Source organism: Hetaerina americana, unplaced genomic scaffold, assembly GCF_022747635.1.
Source record: "Hetaerina americana unplaced genomic scaffold, ioHetAmer1.1.p SCAF_5, whole genome shotgun sequence".
In the NCBI taxonomy this organism is placed as follows: domain Eukaryota; kingdom Metazoa; phylum Arthropoda; class Insecta; order Odonata; family Calopterygidae; genus Hetaerina; species Hetaerina americana.
In genome coordinates, this window is record NW_027287095.1 from 77,117,657 (window position 1) to 77,144,102 (window position 26,446).

The 26,446-nt window shown below is 36.1% G+C and overlaps 2 protein-coding genes across 3 annotated transcripts in view; both read right to left on the reverse strand.

Annotated features, from left to right (window-relative positions):
- Vps8 (vacuolar protein sorting 8) overlaps nucleotides 1-527 on the reverse strand; it is a 50,704-nt gene extending 50,177 nt beyond the window's left edge. For both annotated transcript variants that reach the window (XM_071592254.1, XM_071592253.1), the window contains exon 1: nucleotides 44-527. In XM_071592254.1, coding sequence (XP_071448355.1) covers nucleotides 44-124 — 81 coding nt within the window. In that variant the 5' untranslated portion in view covers nucleotides 125-527. The remainder of the gene's footprint in view (nucleotides 1-43) is intronic.
- Nucleotides 528-5,598: 5,071 nt separating this feature from the next.
- The window catches only part of Sou (required for meiotic nuclear division 5 protein souji), a 43,618-nt gene continuing 22,770 nt past the window's right edge, over nucleotides 5,599-26,446 (reverse strand). Inside the window, exons 4-9 of the mRNA XM_071591928.1 lie at nucleotides 22,630-22,767; nucleotides 21,492-21,624; nucleotides 13,148-13,313; nucleotides 10,764-10,866; nucleotides 6,610-6,764; nucleotides 5,599-6,513 (exon numbers count right to left, since the gene is read on the reverse strand). Coding sequence (XP_071448029.1) covers nucleotides 6,450-6,513; nucleotides 6,610-6,764; nucleotides 10,764-10,866; nucleotides 13,148-13,313; nucleotides 21,492-21,624; nucleotides 22,630-22,767 — 759 coding nt within the window. The 3' untranslated portion in view covers nucleotides 5,599-6,449. The remainder of the gene's footprint in view (nucleotides 6,514-6,609; nucleotides 6,765-10,763; nucleotides 10,867-13,147; nucleotides 13,314-21,491; nucleotides 21,625-22,629; nucleotides 22,768-26,446) is intronic.

A 26,446-nucleotide genomic window follows, 5' to 3' on the forward strand; every position in this document is an offset into this window, starting at 1 on the left:
AAACTTCCGAGTACATTATTGCAATCAGAATACTCAAACCTGCCTCATCAAAATTTAACTCCAGATTATCTTCTAATGAATTGTGAGATGATGCCCTTCCGATCAACACCCCATTCTCCGCCATTATAGCGGTTGATTACAGACGATATATACCTTCTTCTTTGTAATTATGACCTTCGAAATAAATCCATTCTTAACATGGATTCAGAATCTAGAGGAGCGTCAATAACACCCCACTAGTAACACCGGTCTACATGCAAGGTCTGTCAAGCTAGTTACTTTTTAACTGGGCGGGTTATTTAAAGGTACTGTGGCGGTTCGGTTAATCATTACGACAATTGGTCCACCGAATAATTAGGCTCTTTTTACAAAATTATACAAACTGCTGCAATAACCTCCTAACAAAACGGAACGACGAAATGGCCACATAAAACTAGCCTACATTATCATTATTCACTGCTCGATAGATTTTGTGTGGAGATTCTCTGCGATTTGATTTGTGGAACAGACAGCGGTGGTATACGACACGATAACACAGTGCTCTCTATTGTTTTCATCAGTTTCTCGTAAGTGCCAGCAGAGACCGCTACAGTATTCAGTCGATTCCCGCTACTACTATTCTAATTAGTGCGCTGCGCATGCGATTTTCCTTCGTGTATGTTCATGTTTGGCATTATCACTTTAAATATTGAGGAGACATGCAAACTATGTGGCGGTTGACGTAATTGAGGAAGTAATTTAAAATTATGAGGAAATTTACATCAAATGACAGTAAACACATTTAACTGTAAATTATTGGACGACACACTCCTCAAGGTTTATGAGTATCGCATAAACTTATGACTCCCATACGTCTCTTGTCTCAATCTGAGATTTTGCATTAATTTATGATTGATTTCCTACTGTGGCAGGTAAAGATATATTTGCTTCAAATAGTGCTGACAAAGGGAAAGGAGATTGTTGAAACCTTATTTACATCCTTCATCTTTTCTTGAATTTGAAATTACCAATCAAAAATAATTTAGTTTGGTTCTTTCATTTGCACTTAATGTAGCAAGAGGAATTTTTGGTGAAAAAACGTTACAGGTGATGTAAATAATATAGCGAAACGTGTATTTATTTCTTTTATATGGTTAAGACCAAATTAACTCTTCGTGCTGCATTAAACCATTGAAACTTAATGAAGACAATGCAACTCCTGAGGTATTCATAAATAATGGAGGATTCTGTAAATAATAATGACGAGAAAAATGAGTAGCAGTTATTCTACAGAAAGTTGGCATATAGTTCAGTAAGGGTAGATTTTCACAACGAACTGAATTCAATTTTCTAGCTTTGTAAGTGCGATGTGGTCACATGATTATCAATTTTTCTTAGGAACTACCAGTTTTATGATAATAAATCTCACATGCTGCACTTATATTTGCACAATATGGAGGTATTTTTTTATATTTATACATATAAATATTTAAATACCCTGCAAGCCACAACCAGGGTGTGAGACAAGGGGTGAATACACACCAGAATTATTTTACCCGAACATGACCCTACCACAGTCGAACATTATTACTATGATCCCCTATCGTTCACATCAGGACATCTTAAATCCATCTGTTCAAAAGCCGATAGGCAAAATTTTGATAAATATGAAAAAAACACATGTAAAATACCAATCCATTATCATGTATTTGGTAGTATTCGGTTTATGGAGGGTATTGGATGGACTTTGGCATAGCATCACTTTATTACTTGCTTTAACTAACACGATTCGACCTCTCACCCACACTGCAACAAACAGTCCTTCAATACCTCATCCACCGAACTCTTTTTGTATGAAACATTCCCCTACCTTGCTTGCAGAACATTCCCGAGCATCCTAATGCCTGTCAAGATGCTCTACATCCATTTTCCCCTCCTTCGTATTTCCTTTCACATTCCTCTCTACTCTGAAGCCATGCCAAGTACCTTATCATTTGCTTTCCTTGCTGTCCATTTCACTTTTTCCAGCCCTTTTCACAACCTTAGGTCATGTCTCCAATCTCCCTTGTCCTTGCTGCAAAAGCCCATGTTTCCAAACTCAAAAAAAAACATGCTCCACAAGTTTTTAGCAATCCATTTCTTAATATCCTTGTGAAATTGTCTTCCCATAATGCAATTCTAATTATGTCCCCACTACTTTGACCTTATTGGTCTAAACACTTCCAAGCTAGGTAAACTGCTCCATCTGCCCTCAGTTTTGGCATCCTACTTTCACATTAAACTTAGCCTTCCTCTTCCCTGAAAATCTCAGTTTTGTTTACATGAAATTCTCATCCCATACCTATGACACTGATTTTCTAATACATTCAGCAATGCTTGTATCAGCCCTTGGCAGCCTGGCTAACTTAAGCTTGATCATTCTCAAACTAATTTATTTCATCCAATCCTGACATTTTTCCTATTCATTTATATCTCCAGTTCTTCCCATGCCTCTGCTACTATTTCCTCCACGTATACATTGAAAAGAAAAGGGGTTCCAATGGCCACCCCAGTCTTACCCCTCTTCCTATCACTGCTCATCCCAACCTAGGAATTTTCCATATATGCTAGCACTTACTGCAGTGTTTAAACAAAGAGGCCATTATCATTAAATCCTGTCTCCTTCATAACTCCATTATTTTCTCCCCACAGTTATCACTTTCCCTAAACCATAGGCCCCCTATCTCATTACCACTTCTTCCTTCTGCTACATATGGGCATCCCAATTTTTCCTTTAATGATACCTTTTCTATTCCTTCTCCTCTAAGATTACTTGTCCAAATGTAGCCCTGAATAATGACCATGTTTGTTGTTTCAGCTTTTACTTCTACTAATAATATTCTATCGGTTACTTGCACTGTTTAGTCCCCTCATAGGCTCCCTTCCTCTCTGCTGTATATTATTCTACAGGTTGTGGCAACATAACTTTTTTCAAAGGGGTTTTGCCTTATAAAGAAGGAAGTTATGCTGCTGCATCCTGTATAACTTTCACTCCAGTAATCTCCAATCTTTTTCCATTTCACCTTACACAGTCCTAAAATTTTTATATTTCCTCTCTAAATAATTGAGGTGGTTTCCCCATGCCTTCCTCAATGGTTTTTCATGTAACACCACCATTGAAATTGCTACTCTACTGGGGTACCCACCTTTGAAGCCACCACACTGGGTGACAGACACACTGCCTTTTGCTTAGCCCTATACCCTTCAACCCATGGGTACTACTAGAAGCAATTACCATTGCTTTCTCCAGCATAGGCCTAGGGGTCATCAGAAAACACATTCTCTTCCACCACTTTAAGGTCATAGTCCATGGGGAGAGTCACATGCAATGCTAGGAAAAATATCAACTATCCTTACAATTCATATCAACCAATCAAGAAGCAGCATTCTACTCATAGGGAACGATACAATATTGAATGGATGAACTTCATTTTGTAATATTCATATTTCGATGAATTAACTGCTCTTTTCTCATCAATTAAGGAATGCAAAGACAATACATTTTAGAGCATAAGAATGTCAAAGAGGAATTTTAAGTATTCATGTACGGAATAGCCTATTGACCTGCAAATCATTTAAAACCAACCTGCCATAGTAATAAAGAGATATCTACAGTAGATATATCAATAGTAGAAAGCAAAAGCCCCTTAGAGAAAGACCTAAAGCAGAGTCCAATAAAGCCTGAAATTTGGATGGCATTAAAATGATTAAACTACTTAATTAGTGCTTTACTCTTACTATCAGTACTGTGGTTGGTACCATGAAGAATCTTAAGACTAGAAATGAACTTTTGCCGATATCAATGAGCCAGCCTTTAACATGGATTTGAAATAAATTTTATTTACACAAGAAATATTGAAAAAAAATTAAGCGTTGAGCATAACAGGACACCTGATAGAAGTGAAAACTTAAATGTTGATTAGAAAATGTTAACTCTACATTTCTCTTTTATCTCTCAGTGCCAACTTGTAGGTATTCACTCCACTGGCAGATCCCACAGTCAAATTAAATTGATTCTTTGGCTCACATTGTCACCGGCATAATCATTGTTACTGAATACATAAACTAAGTATTTTTTTCACACAAAAAACTTTATCATACCAATACCAGTTTCAATGCACACGCGACATCATCAGTATAAAATCTCATACAGGGCCAAGAAATTTATATGATCTTTATGGTAAGCTATGTATGAGATCTAATACCTGTATACATTACTTAGTCTCGTATACACTATAGCAAAATATGATAAAGTTGATGCAGCTGTAAACAGAGGGAAGAGATCCAGCAGGTACTCCTCTCTTTCCTTGCGCTTCCTCCAGCAATCTGACTTCCATACAGAAGCTCTGACTCTTCATCCACCAAGGCTGCATGTTTTCGGCATAGCAAGAAGCTCGGCTCAAATTCCTTCACCAATGAATTTTTCTCCCCTACAAAACCAACTCTGCAAGTTGCCTCACATGATTTTTTCACATAAAAATCATGTGAGTCAATAGAATTTTTGAGCCACACACTGTCTTGCATATTTGTATTTATTAAAATGTACCTGTTTCATTGTATTCTGCAACAAATTTTCTCAATACTAACATGTATAATTGCTATGTGTTCAATAAGAACTGAGTCAGTCATTAGTCTTTTCCAAAAATAGGATTTCCAGAATATGAAACAGATAATAGTTTCAATTGCTAATCTTAAGGTCATGGTTTCAGGAAAATCCATCCAAAAGTTTTTGCATGATGAAGTGAACTGTCCAAAGCTTGATAGATAAGATACACTGCAGACCTGCAAATTTCAAACAAGATCATAAGAGGAGCATAGATGAAATATATACAAAGATATTTTTAAATTAGGAGGGATACAAAATCACAAAGTCTTAGTAATTATTTTTGCCTATTTTGCTTCCGCTGTCACATCAGGTAGAGTCATGAAGGGTTAGGATGAGCAATTAGTCAAAGTCAAGGAGATGGCAGAAGGGACAACCAGCAACTGCTCTCCCAATATTACCTTGCTTGGGAGTGACTTATGACAGCATTTAAGAAAATTCTTGAACATATTTTACATTACACGGAATAAGATAATTAAACAGGATTCATTTCATATGATTTTCCACCCAAGTTCAAAAGGCAGATTCAAATAATCATCACTTTATTGTTCACCAGCATGAGGAAACATGCTTGTGAAAAGCATTTTTCATCACCATAAACAGTGGTGATTACTGCTAATATGATTTTGAAGAGCCTATCAAAAAATGGGTGCCAGTATGTCTCTGAAAACTTGACATATGACATATTTGATGAGATAAGTGCTTTGCATTCAATAGGGACTCATTGAGATGAACCATAAATATTGGATGAAATGCAAATGTATGTTGTAAAAAAATACACGAATCTTCATAGAACAGCCCTTGTAAATATAAATAGCTGTTAACCTGCTATTTCTGGGGAGAAAACAAAGATAAAACAAGCATGTCCGAAGCATTAAGTAGATGAAATTACTTAAACCTTAATTCATTATACATCTGATTGAATCTGGAAAATACACATGTATTTAAAAATTAAACACATTTCAATTAAAAACAAATAATAGCCAATTAAGATTTATTAACATTTTCAAACATTAACATAGTTAAGAATAGCAAATAAATAATTTGTAGTCCTGTGAGATTACCTTCTTGACCCAAGTCATCCATCTCATTCATCATAACTGTGCCAAGTGCCACTATCTATCTACATTTTTCTGAATCAGTTGCCATATTGAAGTCAATTTACGTGATTAGAATAAACAGTACATATTTCCATCCAATACCTGTAACTATGCAACAGTCATTGGACAGGATAGAATCTCAGTCTTACTATAACCATGCACAAATTACCATTCCCAAAAGCGAACAGCATCATTTACTACAACTAGCTGGTGTCAGTAGTATAGTATATACTTTCATAAATGGGTATAATTTCAAGATCCATGCCCATATACATGATGAACATCTTACGATTATTATTTCCCATCACTGAATTTTCTTTTTCAAATCCCATACCTATGGTACTTCAGCAAGGAATGCAGAAATGACACTGTCCAATGCTAAACATCTTATATCACACCAATAATGTAGAGTTGTTTTCATTTTTCAAGAACAGGTTTTTAACATTTCACCTTTCCAGTTGGAAATTAGAATGTATAAACAAGCTCTAATTTACAAACATCCAGTTGATATAAAACAATATATATATATATTTATATGCACTAGAGTCTTGAGTGATGCACATTAACAACTGGTTCGCTGGGTAATGAACTTCACAAAGAATACTCCCTACAGTGTCACTGAAATCTGCCTTTACATGAATTAATAATATTCACAATGTCATTTGAATCCAGCACATACTCATATTTCACTTTTCTTCTTGAAGCATAAAACTTCAAAGCCATTCAAGTTAGAAGTACACATGCCGGGCATCTGCTGGGTTCTGCTCAAGAGGGCAATAGGGGCACTTCAATCTGAAAGAATTATTTTTGGTTCACAGTGAAATATGAAACAGTATTTGGCCATCTGAAAATATATCAGATAATCACATACAAATAGACTGTACTCACTTGTTTCCATTACTCAATTTGCTGAGAGCATCACGAGAAATAACATGCCCACAGACAAGACGGACTGGAGGGTTAGATTCTGAACTTCTTTGTCTCAGGATGGGGCAAGCAAAAACTGAATGATATCTACATTCAGCTCCCAGATCAATTTCAATCTGCAAAGCAAAGCCAGAGAACATTTTGGATCATCATACATGACTAACTCAACCATTCTATTTTTTACATGGTTTTCGTCAAATTAGCCCAAAACTTTTCCTTATTATTTAGTTCCAAGTTTCTACTTCTCATACTTTTTCACTGAAACTATTGGCAAGAAAGTGTAGCTCATGGAACAATAGTGACAAATTTAGATGTTAGACCTAACACCTAAAAGAAATTTCTATTTTAAAAGGAAAAAAATCAAACTTAAAAAATATTTAAAAAAGTCTAATAAAAGAAGTATATTTAGAATAAATATTATGAAATTACTAACTAAAACAATTTTTTCCATAAGCTAGGCAAATTAAAAATACATACATACAAACAGGAATAGACAAACATTTACACTATATAAATTCCAATCTTTCAACATACAATGTACCTACATTTAGGTATATGAAGTTATTTCAACTTCCCTCTGTATACATGCATAATGATATATACTATGGATTACCTGAGCTAATGAATGCAAGATTGGATGCATATTTTCGATTATATGTGCATTGCATGCACATACAATCAAAAAACATGGATAACTTAAGTGCATGGAAAATATGGTCATGATATAAATGGATATAAACGGAAACTCTCCTTTCCTATTTCGTATGATAATTTTTTTTAGCCATAGGAAGTACAGTTTTCCCATTTAAAACCATTTTTATTAACATGGATAAATAGATTTACAAGAATATAAAACCATCATAAAGTGAATAGTAGGATATATTTTCCACAGAAATTTGAATCTATCATGTAGCCAGGAAAAAGTATAACTAGAGAAGGACAGATACACGACAAAGGATTGATAATATGGATTTATATTATACTGATTAAAACAACGCAAAGTAGATGGATAATAACTTATTTGTTGCTTAGAAAAACTCAGAATTGGCTCGCTCGAATATGGAATTCTGAGGGCTAATGAATGCAAGGCAATGGGAAAAATACAGGTAGTACAAACATTTTTAAATTAACACATTAAATACTATTGACAACTTTTGATTTTGTGAAATTAAAAAATTTAATAAAGCCCAGGTACTTCAAACTTGTATTTCTTTAAATATCTAAGTAACAAAACATTTAATTATCTTTATGATGGTAATTTTGTTAAAATTTTGAGATGGATTGTCCCTTGGATAATCCGCAGACAGATATTATTATTATTAGGTAATCTACCAGTTAAGCTAGGTTTTGGATGGACACAACCACCAAATAAGCATTTTGTCTCCCCTGACAAAATGCAATCCAACATCCTATTCTACAACATGCCCCTCTTCATCTCTGCATACTTCCTCCCTTGCTTCATCCTGTCCAACATCTCAATCCTATTCCTGCCCCTTCCATGTTTGCCTAACATTCTCCCCTCAATAAAAGTCTTCAACATCCCACTGCCAATCAATATGCAACAATCAGTAAACATCACCAATAGGCCTTTCCTTCGAGAACATGGACAAGATTAAGGAGATAGATGCTTCTAATATAGTGAAAAGAGTATCTATGCAATGGTTACATATACTCAAAGATGTTGACAGGTATGCTCATATGCATAAACAAAAAGCAATGCAACACTATTTATGAGAATATAATTTGTGAGATGACAAAAGTGATATTCACCAACCTTGATAATAAGATGCCATGATCATTAATGGCTGGACAACTATTTAAGGGAAGCTGTACGTATCTCCAAAAAGTCAATGAGAAGAACCATCATTCACAGTGTTATAAAGCATGGTTATGCAGCAAGTTCTGAGACAATGGCAGCAGAGAACTTCATTGGTGGCTTTAAAAAGCTCATAGATTCTGAGGGTTACCTGACACAACATGTTTTCAGTTTTGATGAACAGAATGGTTTTAGGCATCACTTTGTGGAAGCGATTCATTTCAGAAAAATAAATACTTGGTTATTCCACATAAATTTTTATTAAAACACGACCTGGGTTTCGACTTACAAAGTCATCATCAGGTAAAGTACAGAAAGACAGAGCTTTATATAGTAGACAGAGAAGAGGAGGGGGAAGGTGGTTCAGAGGTGGGAGGAGTGGAAAGAGAAGGGAACCTATTATGCATGTTTGGGGGGAGGGGAGGAAGGTGGTTGGGTATGGCACCCGGGTGGGAGAGGTCAGTTGGGTAGGGCGTCAGGGGGGGGGAGAAGGGCTGTGGAACAGAGGGAGGTCCAGAAGGGGGGAACGGGAGGAATAAGTTAGGTCATTAACTATCGTACCCCTATGATGACTGTTCTTTGAAATTTCCAACCGTTCCAAGGCATCCAATCTTAAGCCTTTTATCTCTATATGTAAAATTTTAGGGTCAAAGTCGCTGGAGTGGTTGTTTTCTATAAGGTGTAGCATAAAATTGGAAGAAATATTTCCGTTTTTAAAACAGGCGTAATGTTCCTTTAGACGGTCACTGAATTTCCTCCCGGTTTGCCCAATGTAGGAGGCTGAGCACTCACAGCTCAATTGATAAACTCCAATCCTTTCCATTATGGGAATTTGGTCTTTGCAGTTGGATAAAAGGTTCCCTAAGTTGGCTCTGTTATAGAAAGCTGGTTTAATCTTGTTTTCTGCAAAGTATCTGGTGACTTTACGGGATAAATTTCCCAGAAAGAAAATTCTTTTCCACTTCGAGACGTCTTTTTTGAGGGATGATTCAAAAATTGATTTGACCGATATTTTCTCTAATTTTTTCCGAAAGATGGGGACTGGACTTCTCCATTTTTCGGAAAGATACTTGCATGGATCATATCATTCACTCCACGTCTAGGCATCGTTTCCCACGAAAATTAGCGGCGTTTAACTCCATGGTCCACCGTTTGACTAGCATTTCTTTGTCTCTACAAAATACTCAAAAAGAACTCAATATAATAAAAATGATAGCTGAAAACAACAGCTTTTGCTCCCAATTAGCCGAAAAATTGTATCGAAAAAAATTAGAGAAAATAGCGGTCAAATCAATTTTCGAATCATTCCCCAAAAAAGACGTCTCGAAGTGGAAAAGAATTCTCTTTCTGGGAAATTTATCCCAAGAATGTTCTGTGCATATTGCAGAAATTATGATAAATTCTGTTATGTAATTTGATGGGCCCACATAAGTGTTATTAATCCCACTTCAGGTTTTCAGGCAGCTCTAACCGCTGAAGTTATAAAAATGGTGGAAATTTTGGTAAGTTCGAGTGATATTGAGTCAGTACCAACTTCAAATTTTTTCTTTACCTATGACAATGAAGAAGACACAAATATTTATGAAAATTCTACATTCATGTAACCCTTGTAAGATTAATGAGACAAAAAGGGTCCCAAAGAAACCTTCAGCCAGTTAACCAACACATCTGCTTGTTAGATGGCTCACACTTTATCAGTGTGATGGTGAAACATAATGAATGATTTAGATAACGTTTCGTTGAAGTTTCATTGTAATGAAATTAATTTTGGCTACAGTACATATTTAGACTTCATTCTATCTAGTTTTCATATTTAAAAAAGTTTAGCCATAGGAATGCCACCAGTTACAAATTAAGGTTTTTGGCATGCAATTTACATGCTATGAAGATGGGACAAGAAAAAGAGTTCATTCTAGGTCTTTGATCTATTCGAGGTCTTTATTTATAGGCTTACAAGATAGAGGTTTTACTGTATACAATAAAACCTCAATCTTGTAAGCCTCTAAATAACTGTATACAGTAAAACCTCTATCTACTATTTACTCCAACCATTCAACTAACTCAACTATTTACTACATTTTGTGACAATAGGAACTAACATTTCATAAGCGTACTTATGAAAATTCTCGCCACTCTTTAAGAAAAATACCCAGCAAATGTAATAAGTAAAACGAAATATTTGAATAAATCCAACATCTAAAATACATTTATTGTACTGAAACATAAAAAATACAAGTATGTCTACCTATATAATGTGAATTGAAGTTTAGGTTGTAAAAAAATAAAAATTTGCACTCACCGGAAGCTCATCTTTCCCATTCCAAATACCAGTAAATTGTCTCTGCTGTATGACTTGCTTGATGTTCAGCAATGCGGGAAGTGCAGTACATCCGGAATTTATGCTAGAATAATAAAATGTTCAAAAATTAAAAAATATAGTAAATTGTATTAGGTTTGAATACTATTTTTTTCACTTTAAAAATTAATACATATATATGACAATTTATTGTTCATGTACTCAAAGAAAAAATATGCAAAAAATATAAACCACAACACATGAGCTTTAGGTATCTTTGAAGGGATTTCTGAGGGAAGCTACCATTATTTATAATAATTGGTATTCTAACAGTTAAGGTTTTGGATGGACACTACCACACATCAGTACAGCGATAATTTCTTAAAATCTTCCACAAAATACAACCTGACATCTGACACTAAAATAAGCCTTTCTTCAATTCCACAAACTTCCTTCTTTCATTCCTATCTGTATCAGTCTTCACCATACCATCGCCAATCAAAATGGTCTCATCATTCTTTCCTGCCTCCTTTAGATTTCCTCCGGTAATCCCCTCTCCTCCCCTACCATGCACCTTTTCCATCTTTCTCAGCAACCACATCACAAAAGCCTTCAATGTACACCTACAGTATCATCTTGCTACCATAACCATGTTTCCGTACCGTGCAGAACCAAGTTCAACATCAAAGTTTCAATGATTCTTTCCTTAATAAGTATGCTCGACATCTCGGTCATCAATTCCCTCCTCTTTGAGAAAGTTTCTTTACCCAATGCAATTTTTCTTCTTATGTCATATGAGTGATAATAACAGAGAAGAGTACAAATGAAGATATAAAGTATATGAATTTTTTGCCTCCTAGAGGAGGCATCCCCATAAGGAGCCTAAATAAACCCCCATTAACAGCCAAAGTTTGACACTACAGGCTGTATTTTCCATTCTGTCCCCTCCCATCTACATCCTAATAATATCCTTGATATTCTTTTCACCCCCTTCCTCCAACACCCTGAAGGTAACTTTCTCCACCAATAATTACTCTATGCTTTCCTTTTTGTCAATCCATGTACATCAATATTTCAAATTCCACTAACTTACACTTTGGCCTGAGCAATCAAAGTTTCACAGCTGTACAAAACTGCATTCTATATCATAATTTCACTTATCTTTTCTTTAAACCTTTACTAAAGGTCTTAACCATCTATTAATTAGAGTAAATTTGCGAAACATAAAAAAATGCTTTGCACACAAGTGATATTTTTTAACTTCCTGTAAATGCACACCTCTCTTGAAGTGAATTTCCCCAGTAAGGCCAGAAACTAGTTGAATTTTAACACATTACATGAAAATAATACATAACTTGTGATATTAATTGACTATTACTCTTAGTTCAATAACTAATCACTCTGTCTTGGATGACACCTTACATTTGTCCAGAAGCCAGTTAATGTGGTAAATGCATTCCTCATTGTTTTCCCTGAGCATGTGAAATATAAGCAGCAGAAGTAAAGGCAGAGGAGTCGAGTGTTGGTATAAAACATCCTAGATTGTGGATTAAGTGATAGTGATGAAAGTACTCCCACAATGTAGTGAGGAGAGTATCCACCTCAGACACAAAACCATTCAGCATGTGAAATTCACAAACTAGGATGGGGGGCAGTCACTACCTGTGGTTCTTAGGAAGATCTGATACCTAGACAACAATATTATCTAGATTTATTTGATCAGGGCTGCCAATAGTTTTTTTTATTTAATATTCCCTGGCTTTCATAAGTTTTCCAGATAAAAATCCATGCCCTTCAATAAAATTCCCTAAAATATAATTTTAAACCACTATGAATGCACTATTTACATGTAGTATCATCTTAAATAACATACATGCATACATTTATGTTATACTTTCCTGACATGTTAAAAGAAGAGGTTAATTTAACTAAACTTGTTGAATTAACATTGGTTTCAAATATTATAGTTCTAATAATACTTTCAGAAGTAACACTTTCTTTCTTCTTGAAAAATTACCACTCATTCCTCCTTTATGTGCACCAGACAGACTTTTAAAGGCTTTCAGTCGAAGAGGATAACAGCAAAGAACCTAGAACAGTTTTTTCCACTGATTTTTCCGATATACCCCAGTATTCCAGTTAGGTGATAGCCCATCAATAGAATCTAATAATTACCAAAAGAAATCATGCACAATAAGTATAATGTGTGATGAAGGAATGCAAAAGTATGTTTCTATGCACACTGTACATGAAACTATGTTTAACTGAATTGAGAAACAAGGACTCGAGGAAAACATATTTCGAAGCCATATCCTCACTCTTGACATTTATGAAGTTATGGATATTTAGCACCAATAAGGAAAAATAGAGAAGTATAAAATACCAACCATACAGACAGGGGGCTGTCAACACTGAGACCAAGCAGCATACAAGCATCTCGTGTAAACACATCACATATTTCAACCCAAAGGTTAGGATCTAGAAGGTGATAATACGGCGATTGTTTAATCCCTTGTGGGAGATATAAGAGTGTTCCCATTAGACTTTGGATTTCTGGAAAAAAAGAGAAATTTGCATAATTAAAGTAAGAAAGTCTGCCTAGCATTAAATATAAATTTATGATGATTTCTGGTCCCAAAACACCATTTAAACCATTAATACAGTTATCATAAAGGTCAGTTCGACAGGTGATAGTAGATTGCACCCAATACTAAGCCCAACAGCAAATAAAATTTGCACATGAGGGTACGGGGACCGATTCCATCAAAACTTTATCTGAGCCTGCGAAGGATATAAAATGACATTTTTGCCATTACCAAGAATCTTGACAATTACAGCATATACCAATGACCAGTCAGCCATTAATTAAAAATAAAGTTTGATGAATGTTTTGCTGACAGAAGCTAAAATACATTAGTACTGGAAAAAACATGTGTGGACAATTTATCTAATTACCCCGGTGAACTTAAGGCAGCCAATCCGAAGTCTGGTGATGAAGATGATGCTTACAAACTTGTTAGCCATAAATGATGGCATTATCATTTAATCATGGGCACCTATACAAAACAGTGATCTCTCTCTGGTGTCCCACGCCAACCTATGTTCTCTGACCACAAAGTCAACTCACTGTCTGTTAGCACTTAAGTGGATAGTGACTATCAAGAAAAACTCCCAAAATAAACACTCTTACAAAGCAAAAAACTTCATCAAATTGAGAAGTTTGTCTTCTGAGTGAAACTGATAGGTACTCCTTACTTGGATAAAGTGATGATCAAAGAAATTTTGACTGAGGAATGACCTATTACACATTCACCAACAATATAAGACAGGCTGTACTGAAGATCTCAAAAAACAGTATATTAAACTCAAAAGGGAATATCATACACTGCTAACTAAAAGTAAAATACAATTCTTCCATTAACTACATAACTAATTCTCTGAATAAGTGCAGAGCAGTTTGGTCCATTATAATGAGAAAAAAACAGGTCAGCCCATCAAATACATGGACATATCAACTGATATTCATTCTCTTATTAAGTCTTTTAACTCTGTAGAAGACATTCTCTTTGGGGTCAGTAACTCCAAGGTAACTGCTTTCAATGTCTTCAAAGCTTTCATATGGCTTGCATTCATTTTTGATTGGAAGGCAATTCACAGTTTGAAATAATGAGAGATGTTAAAACCTTTAAAAACTCAAAGATATAGGATATATGGTGTCTTCCTGGTATCCTAATTAAGTCAGTCAGTCAGTCATTCATATCCCCTTGTAATAGTTATTAATTCATGCCTTCAAATGATCATTTTTCTAGACCCCCACAAAAAAGTGATTCCTGTTTCTAACAACGGACATAAAAATAAATCAAATAGTTAATCATTCTATCTCCACTGTCCCAGGTTTCAACAAAATTTCATCAAGAGTTGATTACACCCAAATTATAAATCACTTTGAATTTCTAAATTTATTTAAATTAGTTCAGTTTGCCTTTTGTCCAGGCAAGAGTAAAACTCGAGCAATTGTTACAATTAAGCACATCACCAATGCATTTGAAGAGAAGTAAAGTTTACCACTCACCTAATGTGATCTGTCATCTACCTTTGATAGTGTGAATCCTTAAATACTTGAGCAGAAGATAGAGGGCTATGGCTTTCAAGCTGTGGTGTTAAAATGTATGTATGCATGCAATTGCAAACAGCTAGAATAGGTCAATGGTAGCTAGTAAGAATTTCTTGCAGTAAGACATAGGGTACTCCAGGGGTCTGTGCTTGGTCCCCTTCTATTTCTATTGATGATCAATGACCAACCAGCAAATGTATCCACTGATTTTGTATTGTGTGCTGGAGATACTAATGTTAAGCATCATTATGCTAATATCAATTATATTGATGCTACAAGGAAGACATTTAACACTAGTACACACAAATGAGTAGCTTTCAGCCAACAGATTACTAAGGAATCCAACAAAAGTTTAATTCTAAACTTGTTCTCTTCAGCATGTTGCACCAAATAAGGTAGCTGTAAACTTCACTATAATTCCAAACTAAATGAAGTTCTCATGCTCTCACCGTTAGGAAAACCATTGTCAGGAAAAATGAAAAAGAGCCTTGTCTCCAATCAGGAAACTAGAATGGTGTGTGACTAATTGCTATACATATATACATATATATATATACATGTATATGTATATATATATATATATATACATGTATATGTATATATATATACATGTATATGTATATATATATATATATACATGTATATGTATATATACATATACATGTATATATATACATGTATATGTATATATATATATATATACATGTATATATATATATATATATATATATATATATATATACATGTATATGTATATATATATATATATATACATGTATATGTATATATATATATATATGTATCGGATTAATTCTATATCTTCAGAGGAAGACAGATTGTTTCCGTCGAAATATCAAGAAAATACGTATGAGTGTTCTTTTTTTTTTTTTGTGTTTCTATATTGTGTGTTACTGTGTATTTTACTATTCGGCACTTCCGTGTTACGTCTACGAAAGCATATATATACATATATATATATACATATATATATATATATATATATATATATATATATATATATATATATATATATATATATATATATAACCATAAACACAGTAATCAACCCGAAGGTCGGTTTAGTAGGTGATGATAGAGATCACCCACTACTAAGCCCTATGCGGCGTGTGAAAATTCACACATCAGGGTAGGGGGGCCAGTTCCTTTCCCTGTGCCGGTTATGGTTTCCCAGGAAGACCTGGTACCCGAAACATCACTTTAGCTTGGGTGGAGCTATAGGTGTCCAGAGTGCCTTGCCCGGGAATTGAACCCGGGACCCTCCGGTCAGCAGTCCAACGCTCTACCCACTGGACTACCACGACCCATTATATACTACCTTGATCAAAAAGTTCCCGGAATAACCACCGTGTGGCGCTCCCATCATTCCGATTTGAGTTCTGTTTTTTTTGTTAAATTGGTACATCTGTTGTTGATATTCCCTTTAAATCTTAGTGTCATAACTTGACATTTGCAAAAGTTACGGTCGGTTTTCGGTATGTCCATCAGTGCTTCCTGCGATTTTTCCATTACTTCCTCTCGGCTGCTAAAACGCGTTCCCCGTAATGGTTTTTTAACTCGATTGAACAGAAAGAAGTCACAGGGAGCCAAATCAGGTGAATTCGGTGGCTGTTGGATGGTATTTGTTGCATTTTTCGTCAAAAAATTACGAATAATGATAGCACTGTGCGACGGTGCGTTATCATGGTGCAAAATCCACGAGTTTTCTGCCCACATTTCTGGTCTCTTTCGGCGAATTGCTTCACACAAACGTCTCATAACGCCCAAATAATACTCTTTGTTTACTGTCTGGCCTTCTGGCAAAAATTCATGATGCACTACACCGTTGTAATCCATGAAAACCGTCAGCATTGCCTTCTTTTTTGACTGAAAACGACGTGGTTTTTTTGGTCTCGGCTCATTTGGTGAACGCCATTCACTTGCCTGATGTCTGGATTGCGTGTCGTACTCATAAACCCACGTCTCGTCTCCAGTAATGATCCTTTTGATGGATGTGGGATCGGATTCAGCCTCGCAAATCATGTCTTTTGCGACGTCAACACGGTCTCTTTTTTGCATGAAATTGAGGTCTTTCGGCACCAACTTTGCTGCTACACGACGGAAACCCAAATCATTAACCACAATGTCTTGGGCGGATCCATAGGCAATGTTCAAGTCCTCCGCTATTTCTCTGATGGTTAATTTGCGGTTATTGACCAACATTTCTTTTACTTTATCAATTTTTTCACCGACTTTCGATGTCGATGGTCTGCCACTGCGTTCATCATCTTCGATTGACTCACGACCACTTCTGAACCGCTCGTGCCACTGGTAAACGACCGTTTTTTTTAGAGAATCGTTGCCGAAACACTTTTCCAACATTTCCAACGTCCGTGCGCCACTAAATCCGTTTTTTCCGCAAAATTTAATACAAGTTCGTTGTTGCAAATTTAAATCCATTTCTGCAATTGTAAAAAATCGCCAACACACACAGAGATAGATGTACTCTTGGCTACGTAACTTTTGCAAATGTCAAGTTATGACACTAAGATTTAAAGGGAATATCAACAACAGATGTACCAATTTAACAAAAAAAACAGAACTCAAATCGGAACGATGGGAGCGCCACACGGTGGTTATTCCGGGAACTTTTTGTTCAAGGTAGTATATATATATATATATATATATATATATATATATATATATATATATATATATATATATATACATTCAAACACGAAATCCCGCCAAACGGCGAATAAATACTCATATATACAGAAACAGATATAAGGAAAAGGGATAGGAACACATATAAAGGACGAACACAATAGAGGTGGGGAAGGTGGAATCGAACGGATCACAAGAGTAAAAATATTTCCTCAACCGGGACTCGAACACCGGATCTTTCCACTTGCCGGGCGGATGCTCTTAACCACTTGAGCTATCGAGGATAGTCAATTTACCCTGAGATCCGTGGGTCTAATATGTCGCCAAGCGCCCCGATTCTTTCAGCCAAGAGATGGCGTCAGGGGGCTGTTTCACCCACCAAAGGAGAAATAGAAAATACACAAGGAAAGGAAAGGACAGTGGGTTAGAATTCATACAACATCATACAGGAAAGGAACAGTGCGTTTCGTGGCACGCATAGCCAGAAGAAAGAGATGAGCCACATTGGCCAAATACACATTCAAACACGAAATCCCACCAAACGGCGAATAAATACTCATATATACAGAAACAGATATAAGGAAAAGGGATAGGAACACATATAAAGGACGAACACAATAATATATATATTCCCCACCTCTATTGTGTTCATCCTTTATATGTGTTCCTATCCCTTTTCCTTATATCTATTTCTGTATATATGAGTATTTATTCGCCATTTGGCGGTATTTCGTGTTTGAATATATATATACATATATATATATATATATATATATATATATATATATATATATATATATATATATATATATATATATACACACACACACACAGAGTATGGCAGTTAAATCCAGACAAATGAAACTTTTATTTAAAAGCAAATTTATTTATATAAAAAACAAATGAAAGTGAAAATCCTTTTACATACAAGTGTTGGTATCTAACAAGAGTAACATTAATCAATGTAACCCCCTTCAGCTGCAATGACCGCATCCAATCTTGCCCTGAATCGATCCTACACCCTCTTTAAAACAGCACTGTCCATATTCCTGAATACTGCTAGTGATGCGTATAGATGTAACATTAGGGTGCCTCACCTTTATTGGTGACTCTCTTGACTATGCTGCAAACATAATAGTCAAGGGGGTTCAAGTCGGGGCTATTCGGGGGCAAAAACTCCTTTGACCAGAACATGTCAATGTTATCTGAGAGCCAGTTTTAGACTAAATAACTGGTGCCCCGCCCTGTTGAAAGACATATTGTCCCCCCGAGGCCACAGTTATCATCCATGGTTTCACAACATTCCTAAAAATGTGCAAAATTTCTCTGAAATCAGTGCTGTTTCCTCAAATGAAATTTCCTTGCCGGGTTAGCTAAATCTTCCCCAGACTTCTCAGAAGCATTATAATTATCCATAATATCGTAAACAGTTTATCTGGGGTACCAGAAGAATCGAAATTTGCCCAGCACAAACACTTTCAATAATAGCACCTCTTTGATTGTACTCTGCATGTGTACGTAACATCTCGGCCATTTAGAGGTTATGGCTGTGTACTAGATGCCTGTAGCTTTCAAGAATGCCAAACCGACCTCCAGTGGCACTAGGATATGGCGGGAAATTCAAACTTGAATTTGTCCGGCGATAAATGCCTCACCTTGAATATATATATATGAAACAATAATTAGTGAAGTGAAACATACAATTCTACAATAGCAATGAAAATTATTATACATATAATACCTGAACCTCTAAATATCTGCAATTAAAATTTGAAAGAACTAAATGCAGCACTTGGGCCTAAATATATGGGCCTCATTTCTTTTAATAAGTTAACTGATAACGTGAGGAATCTCAATGTAATGTCCCCATTTAAAAAAACATTGTAAATATTTGTTAAAACATATGCCTTACTCTGTAGATGTATATCTGCAAATTTAACGGTATACTTTTCTTTGACGTGTCCTGCATTAGTACAACAAATCCTAGGACAAAATTAATTGAGTGATTGACTATGGTAATCAAGTTACATTGAAGGACCTATTATAAAAATGCTTATTTGTTGGCTTGCTCTGGTACTGGATATGGTAATTTGGATACATATATTAGTTAATCAGGCCCTTATTCTTCCATTACACACAAAGGTCTTTCAAAATACACATCAGCACACCCCATTAACACTATCATATGCTTTCAATGAGTCAATAAAACATATGTATGTGGGTTGTTCAATAACTTCAGAAAAAATCCAACGGATGAAAATCACATTATCAGAAAACTTTTGGTTTTAGTAAGCCTCAATTCTCACTTGACTGCTTTGTAAGTTTCAGCCATATCAATTACATAGTTTCATTTTTATAGTCAATTGAAGCAACAAACTTTTGTTTATTTCAAAAAATGGAAAACAATGAGCTTCTAACAGAGATTAATCACTTCTATTTAAAAGGCTTAACACCAAAAGAGATAAATGCCAAGTTGGATTTAATTCATGTCAAATCTGCTCCTGTATTCTCCATTGTTTATAATTGGGTAAATGAATTTAAACTTGACCATACATCCACAAATGATGAACATCATTCAGGATACCCAGTAGGAGAGACATCCTTCGAAATAATTGACAAAATTCATGATATGGTTTTGAGTGATTGACAAACCAAAGTTCGTGAAACAATTCCGTAGAGTGAGAATGCCATCCCAAACATAGATACTTATTTTGGGGACCTTCCCAAAGCCTACTTTTTGGATGGCTTAAATATTGGGAAAAATGCTGGGAATAGTGTATCGAGCTAAAAGGTGAATATGCTGAAAATAAAACAATCTACTCCAAATAATTGTTTTCTTTTTTCCTCAACTTATTGAATGACCTACATATATCTTAATTTGTGCAAAAAACATTTAGCCAGCAAACTCAGGAACCCATCCACCTCTTATATTCCTTTTCAGTCCTATCATCTTCAAAATGTGACTGAGGAAATTTATGTTGAGGTGAGCCTTAGGGAAAGATTATTCAAACAAGATGATGTCAAAGTGACTTACGGAAAAAATGAATATTTAAACAACATATAAAATTGATCTTTATGACTTTTTGAGGGATATCAGCTGAATTTGGTGTCTTCCCAATTACTTATTAAAAGTTATAGAAAAATAAATAATCCACATACTATATTTACTTGGTAACCAGAGTATTGCTCATTGATTACTAGCTTGCAAATTTTAACGAAATTTGTTTCATTTCTGTTCTTAAAGAGCTTTAGTCTCCCACGCACCCAATCATATGGATGCCAATGGACATGTTAATTGTATGAATTTGACTGTGTGAAATTCATCACTGAAAAATACCTGTGTTTTCCATCAAACATATAATTTTGGCTTTGGGAAAATGTGAAGTGTACCATCAGGGCAGCCACAAAAATCTGAAGACAAAATACCAGGATATTCCAGGTTTACCAGACTAAAATTTATAATTTTTTTCGGTTGCTTAATAGCACGATGGCTTTTGGAATAATGACAAAATTGTCGACAGGCAACTTAAACATTGCTGGCTAATTCATACGAGGGACATGTGGGAAGGAAATTCATTCTATGATAACACCACAATCACAGCCAACTTGCTAATAAATAAACAAATATATGTTTCCTGTCACAGCAATCATACAGCCTTTCCAGACCCTCAAAATCCAGGACATTTCCAGATTCTCCAGTCATGTGGCCACACCGAGTATTTTACCATTTTAATGTGTCAGCAATTTTCTCCAAAAAAAGCAGCTCTTCCTTGAATCTCATGTTGTCATACTTGGTCAATACTTAGCTACATAAGAATCTTCACAAACGGAAAATTTATTCAAATTGGATTTGGGACTTAATTCACAGGAAAAAATCTTACATGGAATACTAATAATAGGAAGACAAACGGAAGTGAGATTTTTCCAACCAAAATGTGTTGCATAATACATACCTTTGTCATGACGTTGAACAAACTGTGGGAAGTGTGTTCGGGCATACTGTACAGCTTCAGCTTGCCTGGAAGACCCATCTCTCACAAGCCCCACAAACTGAAGACGGTGAAGTTTAAATTCAAGAGATGAATTCTGGCAAAAAAATAAATCAAGACTCTAAAATCCCAAGTGTAACTAATGCTAGATCATATATATGAAATTAATTTTTAATCTTGTGTATATAAACTGATAGTAAAAATATTGCCACCACAGCAAAACAAAATGTTAACAAAAATGAAACAATAACTAACAAGAAAATCGCTATTTTTATAAGACCAATCAAAACATGTTCTTCCTAAACTTGAGTGAATTACGAACATGGCAATAGTATGCAAAGAGATAAAGAAACAAATTCAATCATTAATAAAATTATTGAACAACTTAGAGAGAATTAATAAAGACTGGCATAGAATGGACCGCTGCTTGGATTTGCTTTTGGAAAGTTTCTAATCGTGTGCATTGTGTATGGGCATTAGTGATCATGATCTATCATAGAGATGTGAATAAGCGCATATAAAGGGCTTTACTAAGTAAAGTCCCAGTGAAATTTAATAAAATTGGATTTTGAAGGCAGATGGTGTAAAATAAAGGATATAAAGTCATGCTAAATGCCTGAAGCTGTTAACAGCTTCCAAATACAAGTTTCATCACAAAGTGGATGGATGACTCTGTTCTATTGGGTTCTGATTTACGAATATTTTTCCAACACCAAAGACCTATGTTCGTTTCCAGTAGTAAGTAGATTTTCGGTGGTAGATTGGGTTCTATTTGGATGTCCCTTTGAGTCCATCACACATTTACACTAGTCATACAATTTTGCACCATGCATTATGCACTTTTTCCACAGCAGAGTAAACAAAAATTTCCTTACTCAACGCCTAAAACATAAGAAACTTTAATTTTATATTTCAAATAAGATGTCGTAATACCTATGTCTTAAAGTTACACAATTTCATAGATCATTGTAAAATATTACACAGGAAGTAAGACGATGTATTCCTGCGGCAACTTACCGAAACGTGGCATCATGACAACTGATAACGGAAACACTGCATACGTTTGACAATAATCGTACAAGTAAAATTTAACAATACTTACCTGTGCTAAAAGGCTTTCTCTGTGAGCACAAGCCCATTCTAAGGCTGGTCCAAGATCCTGCACTTTGAGGCAATCTAAAATTCTATTCAACTCTGAAAATGGTTCTTTGTTTCCTTCTTCAGCCTTCAATCCAGCTTCCTAGGGCAATAAAGGGGAGATAAGATGATTGAGAAAAAATGTTACCTTTAACTCTGGGTAGTTAGCGAAGATTACGTGGTAACTATTACACTGAACAGATATTTAAACGAAGAATAATTAACTTAACTGAACTTGGCCCACGACGAGCTAGCCCACGACTATCCACCGGCCGTTGGAGCTCTGGATTTTTCAGTCATACCAACGTAAATATTTATGCAAGACATAACTATGTAAATCCCCTAAACCATTGCAATAATCCGACTACAACGGACACACTAAAATCAGTGATACTCCCTGTAACCACTTGCAATTGTAAGACCGGGATGAATTATGTAGTAAACGATATAGGGCCCTAGAAAGAACTCTACACTGAAGTTAGCCCAAGCGGGAAGTCGTCTTTCATAGCAAAAACTATGAGGTCCTAACGAAAACGTTTTCGACAATATCTGCTGAACTAGAAAAGTAATTTTCCTGAAAATCACCAAAAACACTCGGCAATCCCTGCTCTATCACGGCAAAGGCATAAAACCCACATCCATAGGCTAATGTAGCATCCAGGGCCCAGTGCAGTCCAAAGGGTCGCCCTTTCATACCAAAAACAAGAAATTACTTAACAATATCTACTAAACTAGAACATTTATTTCTCTAAATTTCACAATACACATTAGGCTACACATGTACTTCAAGCAGTCTTTCGCTTACCCCATGCTCCTGGCCTAGTTTAGTAACCAGGGCCATATTACCTCACCTCAGTCGTCATCTCACACGAAAAAACACAAAGTACTTCACAATATCTCCTAAACTAGAACATTTTTTTCTCTAATTTTCACCATACACCCTAGGCAACACATGTACTTTAAGCAGTCTTTCGCTTACCCCATGCTCCTGGCCTAGTTTAGTAACCAGGGCCCAATAACCTCACATCGGTCGTCATCTCACACGAGAAAACACAAAGTACTTCACAATATCTCCTAAACTAGAACATTTTTTTCTCTAATTTTCACAATACACATTAGGCTACACATGTACTTTAAGCAGTCTTTCGCTTACCCCATGCTCCTGGCCTAGTTTAGTAACCAGGGCCATATAACCTCACCTCGGTCGTAATCTCACACTAAAAAACAAAAAGTACTTCACAATATCTCCTAAACTAGAACATTTTTTTCTCTAATATTCACAATACACCATAGGCTACACATGTTCTTTCAGCAGTCTTTCGCTTACCCCATGCTCCTGGCCTAGTTTAGTAACCAGGGCCCAATAACCTCACATCGGTCGTCATCTCACACGAGAAAACACAAAGTACTTCACAATATCTCCTAAACTAGAACATTTTTTTCTCTAATTTTCACAATACACATTAGGCTACACATGTACTTCAAGCAGTCTTTCGCTTACCCCATGCTCCTGGCCTAGTTTAGTAGCCAGGGCCGATTAAAAGTGACTACGACACGACACTGAACTTGGCCCACGGCAAAGGGTTATCTCAGCTGATTTTCTAAGAATTTAAAAATATCTCCTTTACTAGAACATTTTTTTCTCTAATTTTCACCATACACCCTAAGCTAAACATGTACTTCAAGCAGTCTTTCGCTTACCCCATGCTCCTGGCCTAGTTTAGTAACCAGGGCCCAATTACCTCACCTCAGTCGTCATCTCACACGAAAAAACACAAAGTACTTCACAATATCTCCTAAACTAGAACATTTTTTTCTCTAATATTCACAATACACCATAGGCTACACATGTTCTTTCAGCAGTCTTTCGCTTACCCCATGCTCCTGGGCTACTTTAGTAACCAGGGCCCAATTACCTCACCCCGGTCGTCATCTCACACGTGAAAACACAAAGTACTTCAGAATATCTCCTAAACTAGAACATTTTTTTCTCTAATTTTCACCATACACCCTAGGCTACACAAGTACTTCAAGCAGTCTTTCGCTTACCCCATGCTCCTGGCCTAGTTTAGTAACCAGGGCCATATAACCTCACCTCGGTCGTCATCTCTTACGAAAAAACACGAAGTACTTCGGAATATCTCCTAAACTAGAACATTTTTTTCTCTAATTTTCACAATACACCCTAGGCTATTCATGTACTTTCAGCAGTCTTTCGCTTACCCCATGCTCCTGGCCTAGTTTAGTAGCCAGGGCCGATTAAAAGTGACTACGACACGACACTGAACTTGGCCCACGGCAAAGGGTTATCTCAGCTTATTTTCTAAGAATTTAAAAATATCTCCTTAACTAGAACATTTTTTTCTCTAATTTTCACCATACACCCTAAGCTAAACATGTACTTCAAGCAGTCTTTCGCTTACCCCATGCTCCTGGCCTAGTTTAGTAACCAGGGCCCAATAACCTCACATCGGTCGTCATCTCACACGAGAAAACACAAAGTACTTCCCAATATCTCCTAAACTAGAACATTGTTTTCTCTAATTTTCACCATACACCCTAGGCTATACATGTACTTTCAGCAGTCTTTCGCTTACCCCATGCTCCTGGCCTATTTTAGTAGCCAGGGCCGATTAAAAGTGACTACGACACGACACTGAACTTGGCCCACGGCAAAGGGTTATCTCAGCTGATTTTCTAAGAATTTCAAAATATCTCCTTAACTAGAACATTTTTTTCTCTAATTTTCACCATACACCCTAAGCTACACATGTAAATCAAAGCAGTCTTTCGCTTACCCCATGCTCCTGGCCTAGTTTAGTAACCAGGGCCCAATAACCTCACATCGGTCGTCATCTCACACGAGAAAACACAAAGTACTTCACAATATCTCCTAAACTAGAACATTTTTTTCTCTAATTTTCACAATACACATTAGGCTACACATGTACTTCAAGCAGTCTTTCGCTTACCCCATGCTCCTGGCCTAGTTTAGTAGCCAGGGCCGATTAAAAGTGACTACGACACGACACTGAACTTGGCCCACGGCAAAGGGTTATCTCAGCTGATTTTCTAAGAATTTCAAAATATCTCCTTAACTAGAACATTTTTTTCTCTAATTTTCACCATACACCCTAAGCTAAACATGTACTTCAAGCAGTCTTTCGCTTACCCCATGCTCCTGGCCTAGTTTAGTAACCAGGGCCCAATTACCTCACCTCAGTCGTCATCTCACACGAAAAAACACAAAGTACTTCACAATATCTCCTAAACTAGAACATTTTTTTCTCCAAATTTCACAATACACATTAGGCTACACATGTACTTCAAGCAGTCTTTCGCTTACCCCATGCTCCTGGCCTAGTTTAGTAACCAGGGCCATATAACCTCACCTCGGTCGTCATCTCTTACGAAAAAACACGAAGTACTTCGGAATATCTCCTAAACTAGAACATTTTTTTCTCTAATTTTCACAATACACCCTAGGCTATTCATGTACTTTCAGCAGTCTTTCGCTTACCCCATGCTCCTGGCCTAGTTTAGTAGCCAGGGCCGATTAAAAGTGACTACGACACGACACTGAACTTGGCCCACGGCAAAGGGTTATCTCAGCTTATTTTCTAAGAATTTAAAAATATCTCCTTAACTAGAACATTTTTTTCTCTAATTTTCACCATACACCCTAAGCTAAACATGTACTTCAAGCAGTCTTTCGCTTACCCCATGCTCCTGGCCTAGTTTAGTAACCAGGGCCCAATAACCTCACATCGGTCGTCATCTCA